Consider the following 14,996-nt stretch of genomic DNA (forward strand, 5'->3'; position numbering starts at 1 on the left):
CACGTTAATCATGAACATTCGTCTACATGTGTTGGCCCCTGATAGCTAGCTATTTTGTCATGCAGCTAAGAAGATAGCGGGTATTTCTTTCAGTTTGGAAACTTACCTTCTCGTTGTATCTTATCTTGTGGACAAAGCTGACAGCATACAGCATTTACAGCAACACTGGCTTCGGCATCTGAATCACTTTCAAATGTTACGCCGAATCTGAATACAACTTGACCATAATTTATTGGGATCGTTATCTTATGTATTTTGACCGTTCTTTACTTAGGGGTGTCATAGAAAATATTTTTTAAAAATATATACCCTTGAAAAATACTTCATCAATTATAGAATAAATCTTTAAACGTTCAAGGACAACAATATTTAATGACGGAAACCGGAACGAGGTTATACATTTGAATTTGTTCGCGCTTTCATCACTCAAGTAAACACACGAGATACACGCTGCTGCTAACTTTCCTTGTTTATTATAAACTATTAAGCATGATAAAGCGGAGACCAACACGAATTGAAATGACTCTCGATGATCTCAAAGAGTTCGAAGCCGTTAAAAAGGAAGTCGAACAGAGGAAGAAGCAAAGAGAGATGAACGCTGCTGCTGCTGCTGGTGGCGGTGGTGGTGGTACGGCGACGTTAGATGTTGCTACAGGATCAGGAGTGTCCGATCCGAAATCTAGGCAAAAAGAAATCAACGAAAGAATAGGATATGATCCCAAAACTGTAACAGTGACATCAAGCAGGATTGGCGAACTTCGGGGCGGAAACTAATCTTTGTGTACATTTGTGACATACCAAACATCGTGGTTGTCCGTACGTCTGGTGTTTTTACCTGACAGTTCACAGACGTGTACTACTATCATTACCATGGCAGCATGGGAACGTAACTGGCATAAGGAATAGATTATGAAGTCAGAACGGAAGCCTAATTACATGTACACCCAGAATGGAACTGGTGCATTTGAGAGGTAGCTCAAACATACACAGGGATGGAATATATTTATATGTGCTGCCACTTTTTATTTCCTGTATGAAGTTTGGAACATCAAATGTAATGACACTTCAAAGTGAGGTTGATATCTCTACTGTACAGTCAATGCAAACAATATTATTTAGCTAGTACATGTACATGGATACTGGCCCCGAGAAGATGGGAGACCTGGCTATCTGGTTTTAAATATCATTCACCAGAACAGTCAAGACTTTGAGACCTTCATTTGTACTCAACATTACAACAAGAGGGAATGTACAGAAGTTATAGGCAGGCATTGTGCCCTGTTACTTTGTTCAGAGATAAAACTGATATACATTCAAGTGTCAGTATGTTAACACATTCATGAGTGATAACTCCTGGCTTGACAATGAATAGTCTTGTGGTTAGTACTTAGTAGTCTGAGGACGCTCTGACATGAGCAGGGAGTCAGATATATTTGGTCGGTGTAATCCGTTATCAGTCAGAAATCCAAGTGGTCTCAAACTTGCTAGCAGTGCAGTTGAATAAAATTGGAGAAAATCTGTGCGGATTTAAAAAGTGACGGCAATTGTGTTTGATCGCAAGTTTGAGATCATTTGGATTTCTGACTGAGAACAGAATCATACAGACCACATATATGATTATATCCGACTCTGTGCTCGAGGCAGAGCATCATGGGAGTATCGTATGTTAACACCTCAGATTTGCAGTGCGCTCGCAAGGTTGCTGAACAAAACTGAAGGATGACAGTACATTTGTTGGACTAGCAAGCACATGATAAAGGCATTTTACGACCTGTGGTCACTTTTAAAGTTAGCAGAGTTTCCCAACGATCTAGCAGCTACACTAAAGAGTGAGATGTCATGATTAACTATCACTGGACAATTAAGAAAAAAACATATTTTGCAATTCACCTTGAGTTGACTCTTAGAGTTGTAATTAACTCTGTGAAAACATAGGTTAATAGAATGACTGTTTTTTTTCCCAAAGAATTACTTCCTTGTAGCAATACCTGTGATTTTATACATTTGTACATGTCTGTGTAATAATCTGCATTTAAGTTTCTGAGTTTATCATATGTCCACTCAAAATAAATTAACTTACTCTATACATGTATGTGCATTTGATTTTATTGTCATGGCATGACATAATTACATATCAGTAAATGCCTTTATTTCTTACATTATGTCATAGACAATCTGGTAAAATCAAGAAATTTGTATGTTTGTGTGTATACCAAGATGTAGTCACTGAGTAAATATATATAAGTTGTCACATAATAAGAACAATTGTGAATTTTGTGAGTGATTTGTGAATTTTGTGAGTGATTTGGTTTTGTAAGTATGCTCAAATCATAACCGTACTGTATACATGATTAGTCGCATAACGTCTTTCAATTCAGACACTGATAACTTTACCTTGTTATACTTATTAAAATACCAAATGTCTAGGTGTGCCTGTATCAGTCAGTTTAATGTGAACTGTTGAAAATAGCAATGTATATCTATCTACATAGACATTAGAGAGATATGAACATCAATGATAATATCCATGTACAAATCATAGAATATCTTACACCTGCCTTTACTAGCATTGTCAGTATTGACTCTAGGTGTTAACATTCAGGGCTGTCAAATTATTCTAGTTGTTAACATTCAGGGCTGTCAAACTGCTCTAGGTGTTGACATTCAGGGCTGTTACCTGGTACATGTAAATTACTCTTAGACCTTAACATTCAGGGCTGTTACATGTAAATTACTCTAGGTGTTCACATTCAGGGCTCTCAAGATACTTTAGGTGTTAACATTCAGGGCTGTCAAGATACTCTAGGTGTCAAAATTCAAGACTTAAATTACTCTAGGTGTTAACATTCAAGACTTAAATTACTCTAGGTGTTAACATTCAAGACTGTCAAATTACTCTAGGTGTTAACATTCAAGACTGTTAAATTACTCTAGGTGTTAACATTCAAGACTGTCAAATTACTCCAGGTGTTAACATTCAAGACAGTGACTGTTAAATTACTCTACGTGTTAACATTCAAGACTGTCAAATTACTCTAGGTGTTAACATTCAGGGCTGTCAAATACTCATAAGTGGAAATGATTCAATGTAATGCTGAATGTCCTAAATATGAAGTGAGTATACAGGTCTCTCTGAAGTGGTAGCTGATGACAGAATGGTAGACAATGAAGCTTCCTTCAAGACCATTTAATGGACACTTTCCCCTAATACTTGGTATAATGAATTTTTAACCACCTGTATGGCTTGAGGTGATGGCATTTTATTACCTCCAAAAATGGAAGGCAATGTTGTCTGTCTGTCTGTCTGTCTGTCTGTCTGTCTGTCTGTCTGTCTTCTGTGACCTTATAAGTACCACGGTATCATTTACACCAACACTTTATCTTTGGTCATAACATCTGGGGGATTATCAAACTGAATATATCGGGATCAACATTTAATTTTATTCTGATTAAATGTAACTTCCAACTTTCAATGCATCTTTACATTGACAACTTATTTGCATAATTAATGAGTTTTACAAATTAAGGAATTAGTGGTAGCTCAATTGTTTTATCATCAATATGTGCTTGTAGTTTAATCTAAATTTGATTGATATATTGATGACTGAAAACTTTTTATATATATGATACACAAATGTATATCGATGGACATTATTTGCATATTGCTAATTTACATAATCATAATGATTCATTTCTCTTCACCAATGTGGGAATACATGGTCTATGGAAGCACGAGGTTGTTGCTCTTCAAAATGCCATCAACCATATTTTTTAGTCTCAGGATCTCACATCTCAGGTTTGGCACTCCACAAAGTTGATCTTTTGTAGTGTCATTCCTTGTGTAGCATTCATTTGATAATGTATATGTAGACATTTTTTAGGTTAACTTTATATTTGTATTGTCAATTATTTGACTGACAGTCATTGTTTGGAGGCCCAACTGTTGTGTACATGCTATCATCTAATACATTAATGGAAATACACCAGAACTAATTACATAGCCTTGCTGTGTCTCTCAAGGAGAATGAACTAATTACTGATGGGAGAACAAAGTAATCCAATGAACAGGAAATAAAATAAATAAAAGTTAACATTCTCTATGTCGACAATGAACAAAATAACAATTTCTCTTATATTAATTTTAAAACTTATCAATTAGTTGTATTGAAAGTATAATAAATCAGATGATAATTAATCTGTCAATTTTTTAGAGTAATTTTCCTAATTGATGTCGATTCGTTGATCAATCCTATTGATCCACTCCATTGACTTTAATTACACTAATTGCACATAAAAGCTAAACAATTATTGCATTTCTTACCCAAAACAATGTTGAAGCTTTTTTTTCTAGAGGTGTGATAGCTAATGCTAAGCGTTTTGTGGAATGCTTTGCCAAAGCGTGCAGAAAGTTTTTTTTTAGCCTGATTTGTCTGTTTTTATCCCTCTATTGTAGAGAGGTCGTGCGATGTTGAAATGCGAAAGGTGAAAATTCCCTACACATAGGGATGCAGCTGAGATTAGATCGAATACAGAGAGTTTAAGTCAATTAGATTTTATAGTCTGGTGTCTTTAATTTCATGCTTGAACTAATATGGTCGCTTTGCTTCATTAGAGAATCACAAGTAATCATCTCATCTCTCCCAATTAGTGATTAATGTTGTAATTACTAATAATTGTGGCTTGAAAACGACTAATTAATTGGTTTTTAAGTAATCAACGGACACATGACTAGCAATCATTACTTTGGCATTTCTTTAGTCTTCGCTAGAAGAGGACATGAAGGACACACGGCATTATTCGTATGTTCAATGTTGACAGAGATAAACGAACCAATGCAGCGACTTTCCAATATGAAGTTTAAAATATTGCTGGCTGTGGTGTTTCTCAATCTTTGTAATAGAAGTGGACAAGTTGGTAAGTGTATACACTACTTATAAAATCATATTACAAAACTACCCAGAAAAAACATGGAATCACTGTGACATCGAAGGTACATGTATATGCCATTTCTCTCACTTTTTGCCATGGTTTTTATAGAAGTTATGTTCCACCGTTTGCCTCTGTCTGCCTCAGAATATACATGTACAATGTATTAACCCAGGTTGGCTATGAAGCATTTCAAAAAATCTATTAAAAAAACCTGCTCAGTGTATGCATAATTCTGATTCAATTGCACCACTTTCTCAGTATCTAGACCTTGCATTTTTTGGTAGCTTTGAACTTTGCAAATCGTAGGGTCTTGAAATATTGATCCTAAGGTTATATATGAAGATATTCAGGGTAATTGGACTCGATGTGAAATGAAAAGTTTGAGGTATTGTTGTTTTTGATGTCAGGTTTGGTAGTTCAAATTGTTTTTATAACACCTGTTGTAATTAGGGTAAGGCATATGTTTGACATTTTTGAGTAATAAGGTTTTGTGGGGAGATATTACAATTATCTTTCATACCTTTTGATTTGATGCCGTCTATATAGAAATTCAGAAAGTGTGTATATTAGGCCTAAAAAAATTGTGTAGTTCCAATAATGGTCAGTTTTAGAATAGGTAGGTAGATTTTTTATTCATTTTTTTTATGTGTAGTGTCTAGTTCAGGTAGTTATGTTTTCCATTGTTTTCCATATGGTTTATGTGTTATTGGTTTCTTCTCATCAGATGTACAGCCCTTACAGATTGGAAGTACAGTTTTATATTGTCTTTTTAAGTTGATGTCAGTTTCCACATCCACTATTTCTTACAAGACTTCACAATTTACATTATTTCATTTTATTTTTTCTTAAATACATAAAAAAAAGTTTAGGATCAGCAGTAAAAAAACTAGTTGGGATGGAGTCAGGTAACTGGAACCAAACATTTTTCTTTATCATTTCTGTATCATTCAGAAAGTGTTAAACTATCATTCATACATTTGCTACTCATATTCATAATATGAAACTGGTATCAATTCGATGCCAGTAACTAAATACTGTATTAACTATTGGCATTATTTTACAGGTGCCTGTACAACAGGATGGGATTACTTTAAGGGGTCCAAATACTGCTTTGAAGAGTCTTTGAACACTTGGCAGGATGCAAAGACTGACTGTGAGGATATGAAAGGTGGCAACCTAGCCAAAATAACCACAGATGCAGAGTTGACGTACTTAGCCTCAAAAGTTGAACAGTTAGGAGGAGATTACTGGATTGGCTTATATGATATAAATGTATGTAATGATATAATTATTGTTTCTAATTGAAAACTGACAGACTTATTATTTCTGTCAAGTTGACTATTCATCACTTCTTGCTTATTGATACAGTTGTGACTTATCTAAAAGGCTTAATGTTGTCTGTACCTTTAATGTTGTCTGTAGACTGTATTTTTAATGTTGTCTGTATTTTTAATGTTGTCTGTACCTTTAATGTTGTCTGTACCTTTAATGTTGTCTGTATTTTTAATGTTGTATTTACCTTTAATGTTGTCTGTACCTTTAATGTTGTCTTTACCTTTAATGTTGTCTTTACCTTTAATGTTGTCTGTATTTTTAATGTTGTCTGTACCTTTAATGTTGTCTGTACCTTTAATGTTATCTTTATTTTTAATGTTGTCTTTATTTTTAATGTTGTCTGTACCTTTAATGTTGTCTGTACCTTTAATGTTGTCTGTACCTTTAATGTTGTCTGTATTTTTAATGTTGTCTTTACCGTTAATGTTGTCTGTACCTTTAATGTTGTCTTTACCTTTAATGTTGTCTGTATTTTTAATGTTGTCTGTACCTTTAATGTTGTCTGTACCTTTAATGTTATCTTTATTTTTAATGTTGTCTGTACCTTTAATGTTGTCTGTACCTTTACTGTTGTCTGTTACAGTGTATTTTTAATGTTGTCTTTACCTTTAATGTTGTCTGTATCTTTAATGTTATCTTTATTTTTAATGTTGTCTTTATTTTTAATGTTGTCTGTATCTTTAATGTTATCTTTATTTTTAATGTTGTCTGTATCTTTAATGTTGTCTGTACCTTTACTGTTGTCTGTATTTTTAATGTTGTCTTTACCTTTAATGTTGTCTTTACCTTTAATGTTGTCTGTACCTTTAATGTTATTTTTACCTTTAATGTTGTCTGTATCTTTAATGTTGTCTTTACCTTTAATGTTGTCTGTACCTTTAATGTTATCTTTACCTTTAATGTTGTCTGTATCTTTAATGTTGTCTGTACCTTTTTCGTATATAAACTTGTTGTCATGACTATAATCAGTCCAACTACATACTGCGGACAACCCTAGACCTTAATTGCTGAATTTTTCATTAGAATTTATCAAGTAACTCTATTTATGAGTTCAGCAAATGTCTCTGTAATCCATTTTTTGGTGGACTTTGAGAGTCAATGATTACTTTACTCACTGTGACAGGGGTGTGGCGTAAACTACTCACTGTGTCAAAGCATTGGCCAATCTGTATAAAATCTAAAAATCTTTTAGAAAAGGGAATGTAGTCAGGCAGGGCCACATTTCACACGACACTGAGATAGGCTTGATTTCTCCTTCCCCCTGTGATTAACTGAAGGCCCTTGCAAGACTAATGAGTCAATCCTGTATGATTATTTTAACTTTATTTGTTTCTTTCTTAGGGGACAGGAACATTTCTTTGGAGTGATTATGATACTGCATGGAAGTCATTCTGGGACAGTGGTGAACCAATTATTGGGGCAAGTAATGGCTGCGTTATGACGATGGGTGGGGCTGTAGGACGTTGGACCACAACTGATTGTCTGAATACAAACAAGTACATCTGTGAAGTTCGTAAGTCTAGAATGTCAATAATTTTGATAAAAAATGTCAGAACACATTAGTGGATACTATGTAAATTTACAGGGTGGGGGGGGGGGGGGCGTGATGAGAAAATGTTTCGAATCAGTAAAAATTGTGATCTATATCTAAAACATGTGTAGAATGCAAAAGCGTATGCATAGAATATGTATTGTTACCTGAACAAATGTAATGTCACAGACTAGGAATGGTATAGGAGTATGTGTTACAGTACTTTTTATTACTTTTAAAACACTGCACAATTAAATAGACCAGCAAATTAGCCTGCAACCCTAACTCTAGTTACACTCCTGAACAAATCCTTATAGGCCTAACAACGTCTCTCACATATCATACATGTTAATAGTGTACAGCATTGTGAGTTATTGGTAAATATTATATGTTTGTGTTCACACTATACAGATGGTGTATGCAATGAGGGTGAAGAAGTACATGGGGGATACTGTTACACACTGTATCGTGGGCCAAGGATGGATCATACTTCAGCTGAGCAGTACTGTCAGGTCAAAGGTCATGATGGACTTGTTGGCGTGGAAACTGAAGATAAGCATTCATTTGTTACATACACTCTATTAGAAAATTTGCCACCAGAAATCAGTCATGTATGGACCAACACAGCTTGTGAAAAGCTTGATGTTAACAATGGTGATACGGGTACTGAACCCTGCGATACATTGCTACCGTTTGTGTGCAAACGAGGTAACTTTGATATAACATTTTCCATTTTCGATTTGTGCCATTTTAACTGATTTGTATCATTTTAAACTCCATAGTGAAAGATGCCATATGATTTTTGTGTGATCACAGAAAAGCCAATATTTAAATAGTAATGACTAATTTATCATGCACCAAGAGCTGGAAATGTGATGAAAATTAAAATTAAAACTATTCAAGTTTGCATAAAGTTTAAACAGGAGCTGCTGTGATATAAATTAGAATATCATGTTATATGAATACAGCTACGTTTTACCATCCGATCAAGTACCAATATTATCAAAATTACTTGTATATACCGACTTAGATCAAGAGGATAGAATCTGCCTCGTTTCTTGTTTGATAATAAATTCCATTATAGTAAATGTAAGGGCTTCTTATATGTGTATGCATGCATGGTACAGAAAAGAGACAGTTCTACAGAATGAGGGTCAATCGTTGTTACAACAAGTGATGTTTATGTTTATTCACAAATTGCAATGCATAAGATCTTACATTTTCTTCTCTTCTATAGGAATACAATGTACTATCGAAGATGGATTTCCAGCTGGAGGATTTTGTCATCGTGTGGTAGAAGTTGAAGAAAACTATGACAGCGCTGCCAGTTATTGTCAGGATGCCATGGCCAGCCATCTCGCCAAAGTCTCGTCTGAAGTGATACAACAAGAACTAATGACTCATTTATCTAAGTATCATCCTGGTCAGAAACTTATGATAGGTAAGTATTTCAAATATTCTGACTCTAAGTGTGTTTGCCCTGTGAACATGCACCGCATCAGCAAGTCAGCAAAATACCTATACAGCAACAAACACACACACATGCACACATGAATGCACACGCATCATTGATATGTCACGGACTGACTACTATTTAGTGGAGTAGTATGTATATGTATATAAGTGTTTAGTCTTCAAAGTTTACTAGGTATAGAACATCTAATATGTCAGCTGAACTGATCATAGTTACATGTGCCAAATATCAATTTGTTTTCATCTCTTCTATATCTTGTTGATTATTCTAAATAATCTGCTTCTTTAATCCTGTTTTCTCTTCAGAACTTACACATAACACACTAAAGAGTCTCTTGTCCCGTTTTGTCCTTAGGACTTACAGATAACACACTAGAAGGTACATTTATTTGGGAGGATAATTCTAATATAGACTACTCCAATTGGATAGACTTTCAACCAGATGATTTTGGTAACAACGAAGATTGTGTTATAATCGATGTTAGTGAGAATGGGAAATGGGAAGATGTGGAATGTGATCTGGATAGTTATTACTTTATTTGCCAAGTAGGAGGTTACCCTGCTGATGGGGGTAAGTTGTTACTTTAGCTGACGATGTCAATTTCTATCTGTGAAATTATGAAAAAAGATGATATGGTCTTTTAAGAATAGAGAGACGACAATCAATCCATTTATATAACATTATGAAAACAATTTTAATGGTACCATATTACAAGTTCAAGTTGCATGTATGTTTCCTTGTCCTTGTTCGACTATAAGATGCATCGATCGTGTCCTTCAGTAAATCAACCCTTCTGAAGAGGTGTAGCAGCTAGCTGAGAGATGACACAATCATGGTATTTGTATACCCAGTCGGTGTGAATTTTGCTATTGTTGATCTTTGTTGTTTTATCTGTGATGTTACAGGTTCTTCCAGTGGTGATACACCTTACTACATCTATTTGCCAATGGATAATTATGATAGCGGGAAGACAACGGTGTACCCAGATCTGTTAGACTGTGACGGTGTCGGAATCGGAGTAACTTTAAGTAGTGAGGGCGATCGGGATAATGTATTACAGTTTTCTTCATCTTCGTATTTGACTTGCCCAAGTCACGTCAGCAAAATTCAATCAGGCTGTGTTGGTAGTGATTTGTACTGTCCTATGATGTTTTCGTTGTCACTGTGGGTTTACATTGGTATTGACATTACACCACCTAGTGGTCAATTAGAACTCTTGTCATTCCGACCCGATGCTGGCAATAGAGGTTTCTATCTGGCTTTTTCAACAGACCAATCTGCTCTGACATTTTACGTTCGCCAAGAAGGCTCGACCACAACATCGAAAACAAAAGCGATCTCACCTATGGCCACAACATTGAAAGCGACAGGGTTCTTAACTATCAACAAATGGGTACATGTATATGTGTCAAGTGCTGATGGCCAAGTTAAGATGTATATTAATGGAGAATTGAACACTAACGATGTATCTCCAGTAAACTTTGATACACCAATGGCTTCAATCCAGACTGGTTTAACGATTGGTCATTGCCAAGATCCAGTTTGTAATTCATACAACATATTTATGGATGAATTTTGGTATTTTAGTGATGAAGTCACCCTTGAAACAACTTCAGGTACTATGTTTTTCCTAAATAACACTTGGGCGCTGCAAAATTGGGTACTGTATTTCAATATCCCACTGTTATTTGACTTGATCAACTTAGTATATATATTTTATCATTATATCATTAAATATGATAGTAATATTCACATAAACACTGCTAGGATATATTTGTTGACACTGTGTTTAATATCAAAGAAAGAATTAATGCAGTGATAGAGTTTAGCACAAAAGAGAACAGTAAGACAAAAATATGCACTGAAAGAAATAAGGCCAACTAGATGAACAATCAGCAAGACCAATGCAAAGCCTAAACTATAGTTGTCATTTACTAATGAAACCTTAATTATGCAAATTAGACTGATTAATATGCATGGTATGTCTACCAAATATATACAATATAGATGTTGCCATATCACTCATCTATTTTTGAAATTTTGTCATATAGATATTACAGTGTTTAACTTGGTGAAAAAATACAATTTCTGTGTTATAATTTACAGCATTGATGGCGCCTAAAGTGTCTTATCATTGGCCATTTGATGATCTTCAAGGGACAAGTTTGATTACCAAGTCAAATATCCAATCCACAGTGAACAACATTGTTTCGCTATCATCTGATGCAGTATCTGGATCAGCTATAGATTTGAATGGTGTTGACCAATCAGTCAATCTTGGTTTATTCTCTGGAGAATGTTTAGGAAATATTCTTCTATGTCACTTTGGATTTTCTGTCTCGTTCTGGTACAAAGGTCAAATACCTCTTGAAGACGTGTACTTCATATCCAATGGCGGTGTTGCCATGGGTTTCTCATTTGCGTTTCAGTATGGTCGTTATGAAGTTGCAGTTTTCAATGATATTCAGAAGTGGCGTATTCATTTTATGTTAGTTGACAATGTTTGGTCACATCTATTCTTTGATTGGGTATCACAGTATGGATTAAAATTGTACATTGATGGTGTCTTGGTGGCAAATGAAATAGAAGGGTTCGAACGCACGGACACCTACCCGGCCACTGCAGGGGTCCCTTCAGAACCATTGTTTGCTGCTCAGCTTCCGAATGATGTCGCCCAAACATTTGGAAAGTGTCAACTTGATGAACTAAGGTTTTGGGAAGGGATTCATGAAGATGAATTAGACAGTGTTGCAACCAAAGGTAAGTAATGTAGTGGTGAACCCACTGATGTCATATTTTGTAATGTAGAAAATGTAAAATTATTATGAAAAAATTCCAGAATGATGTAAAACCCCAGACATTCAGACATACATTGTTGAAAGACGTTTTATGATATTTCCGTACATGCGGGCAGTATGTAAATTATAATCAGAATATAAAGAAATTGTTACTGCTTAGCTTCTCCATAAATGAGTAACCATTTATATTTTAGATACAAGTATAGCAAACAATGCGAGTTGTATCGACAGTGCTGACAGAATATTCTCTATTTTGTATTACAGAAGTAAATCTAGAGGGCTGCTTTGACATTTCCCTGACAGATGTACCTTCAGATTCCACTCTGGATCCATTAGAACTAACACCTGGAAAATGTCGACTGGCATGTGCTCGTTCAGGTCTAGACTTTGCTGGTATAAACAATGCTAATGAATGTCGCTGTGGTAGCACCCTTCCAACCTCGTCATTGCCCATCGGGAAATGCGATTACTCCTGTCCAGGTGACATAACTACCTATTGTGGTGGTCTTGCAGCTCAGAGTGTCTGGCGGTCCACTGGTTTCCTTGAAATTGCAGATGTGCCAGAACTTTTAGATATGAATATTCTAGCTGGAAGTGATGGCAGTGCTGTGGTTAATGAAAGTGTACCAATTACTTTGACATACAGTAGCAATGTAGATGTCTCCCTCTATATTGATTTTGGTCATGATTACTTCGCAGCAGAAAATCCTGGTACAACTGGTAAAGTAGTGTACCATTCGTTTCCGGAGAATGGATCTTACACTGTTACATTACTTGCCAATATTGGGGGTGCTTATGTTGAATATGAATACAACGTTTCAGTCGAGGCACTTATAGAAAATATAACAGATTTGTTTATATACAGTGAGCCAACATCTCTGGGATATCAGACTATCATATACAGAGTGATACCCACAGGGTCCCATGTACACTGTAATTGGACATTTGGTGACGGAACACATGTTAATACTTTCACTTTGTATCCCAGTTACTTTGATGAGATAAGTCATCTGTACCAAAGTGAAGGTACTTACGGTATACAAGTTAGTTGCTCAAATGCACTATATCAACTTGAGACATCAATCACAGCTGTTGTTCAGGTTGCAGTAACGGAAATAAACTTGGCACCTTTCACTTCGGAGTTTGGAAAGAATATATCCTTTACTTGGACCATTCCTGCAGGCAGCAATGTGTCTTTCTCCTTACGGTTTGATGGTAAAGATATGAGTCGATTTGGTTACAGTGAGGAGGAGCAGAGAGGTTGGGCATACATTCATGTGGAAGATTATATCTATAGAGGTGAACACGGTTTGGAATTGAATGGTACAAACCTTGTGTCATATGCTCAACATTTCCTTCTTATCATGATCACAGACAAAGTGAGTACCCGTAGACCACAAGTTTCACATTTGAAGCCTTTCGTAGCTGAAGGCGAACAGTTTACACTGACAGCGAGAGTAGATGGTGGATCACCATTGTATTTTGTGCTTGACTACGGTGATGACAGTCCGATAATATGGATGATAACCCACGACAATACAATTGAGATGAATAAAACCTTTGAAACAAATGGTATATACCCTGTTAGAATTGGTATTGGCAACTTTGCTGAATGGCATGAGCTTTATTATCCATTACTAGTCAACAAAGAAGACTGTAACTTTCCAAAAGTACAAATGAATGGTGACGGACAGGATATTCACAATCCACGTATTCATAGGAAATCAGAAGAGATAGTCATCAAAAGTACTGTTGAAGTTGACTGCAAGGCAAGTATTTATGCTGAGTTCATCTGGAATGTAATTCGCTTGGATGATGGAATATACCCTGATGAATTTATTGAGACTCCGGTTGACATTGAACAATCACACTACTCTGAGATTGTTTTCAAACCTGGCACATTTGATATTGGATTTTACAATGTAAGCGTCGCAGTCGGAATGGTCAACGTAGCTGACATCATAACAACACAGAATGTATATGTTCGAATCACGTCATCTCCACTTATTGCGGGTCTCACAGGTGGTAGTGCCCGGAAAGTGGCAGTGACAAGCCCACTTGAAATCAATGCAGTAGAGTTGTCTTACGACCCAGACACACCAGCTGGTGAGTCATCTAATTTTGTATTCAGTTGGTACTGTGCTGTACACCCAGAGGATACTAATATTTCTCTCTGTGATGAAGTAGACCTGGAACCACCACACGATGTTTGTTTTGGAATTGCTGTAGAAAACCGTGGTGAATTCAGTATTCCACAAGAGGATCTAATCGTTGGTGCATTTTACGCTGTGAGTGTTTTAGTAAAGAAAGATGTGCGTACAAAGTGCTTTGGGCAATTGAATGAGATTGTAGCAGAACAGCCTCCAGTGCTGGCTCTCACGTAAGTATCACAGCACCTAATTCTGATGTAGCTATGTTAGGAAAGAGCAATTGTATTGAATTCACAGATAAGATCAAAGTTTGTCATTAATTCATGCAAATTTTACTTGTACAAAATAGAATTCATGAAGAGTGGCATGGATATAAAGTAATATCTCCTTGGTTACCATACACAGTTGTGGTTTTTTTCTCAATGTATCATATATATCTATTACCTTCACAAATCATACACTACAATGTAATCTGTGTTGAAATCTATGCATAATGAATGTTGAAAAATAGTAAACAAAAACTCTGAGTTGATTTCAAAATGCTGCCATGAGAACAAATTCTACCTATAGCCAACCACATCAGAAAACTCCCATAAGAAGTAGATTAGTCCAACCATCTTGTTATGCAATGATATAAGTGATATCGCTCCTTCATGATACATGTAGAACTGATTAAAAAATTGAATGCATGTACATGCCCCTTTGAATAAATTACCATTTTGAGATATCTTGTTGAAGTTATGCTTCTATAAATATACTAGGTGAGTAACTGAAGATGA

At 35.7% G+C, this 14,996-nt stretch overlaps 2 protein-coding genes across 2 annotated transcripts in view; both read left to right on the forward strand.

The window, feature by feature from the left end:
* The first annotated feature begins 434 nt into the window (after positions 1-434).
* On the forward strand, positions 435-2,009 carry LOC144441244 (anaphase-promoting complex subunit CDC26-like). The gene has a single exon (XM_078130800.1). The coding sequence runs from the start codon at positions 490-492 to the stop codon at positions 772-774; it is 285 nt and encodes a 94-aa protein (XP_077986926.1). The 5' UTR covers positions 435-489; the 3' UTR covers positions 775-2,009.
* A 2,841-nt stretch (positions 2,010-4,850) lies between these two features.
* LOC144441329 (polycystin family receptor for egg jelly-like) overlaps positions 4,851-14,996 on the forward strand; it is a 28,738-nt gene continuing 18,592 nt past the window's right edge. The window contains exons 1-9 of the mRNA XM_078130885.1: positions 4,851-4,914; positions 5,993-6,201; positions 7,606-7,777; positions 8,207-8,503; positions 9,033-9,236; positions 9,624-9,839; positions 10,175-10,885; positions 11,376-12,029; positions 12,332-14,447. Of these exons, the coding sequence (XP_077987011.1) occupies positions 4,851-4,914; positions 5,993-6,201; positions 7,606-7,777; positions 8,207-8,503; positions 9,033-9,236; positions 9,624-9,839; positions 10,175-10,885; positions 11,376-12,029; positions 12,332-14,447 (4,643 nt within the window). The remainder of the gene's footprint in view (positions 4,915-5,992; positions 6,202-7,605; positions 7,778-8,206; positions 8,504-9,032; positions 9,237-9,623; positions 9,840-10,174; positions 10,886-11,375; positions 12,030-12,331; positions 14,448-14,996) is intronic.

This window comes from Glandiceps talaboti, chromosome 10, assembly GCF_964340395.1.
Source record: "Glandiceps talaboti chromosome 10, keGlaTala1.1, whole genome shotgun sequence".
In the NCBI taxonomy this organism is placed as follows: Eukaryota; Metazoa; Hemichordata; class Enteropneusta; family Spengelidae; genus Glandiceps; species Glandiceps talaboti.

What these genes read in the sequence shown, in the direction of transcription:
- LOC144441244 (XM_078130800.1), top strand. Translation starts at nt 490, where the DNA reads ATGATAAAGCGGAGACCAACACGAATTGAAATGACTCTCGATGATCTC.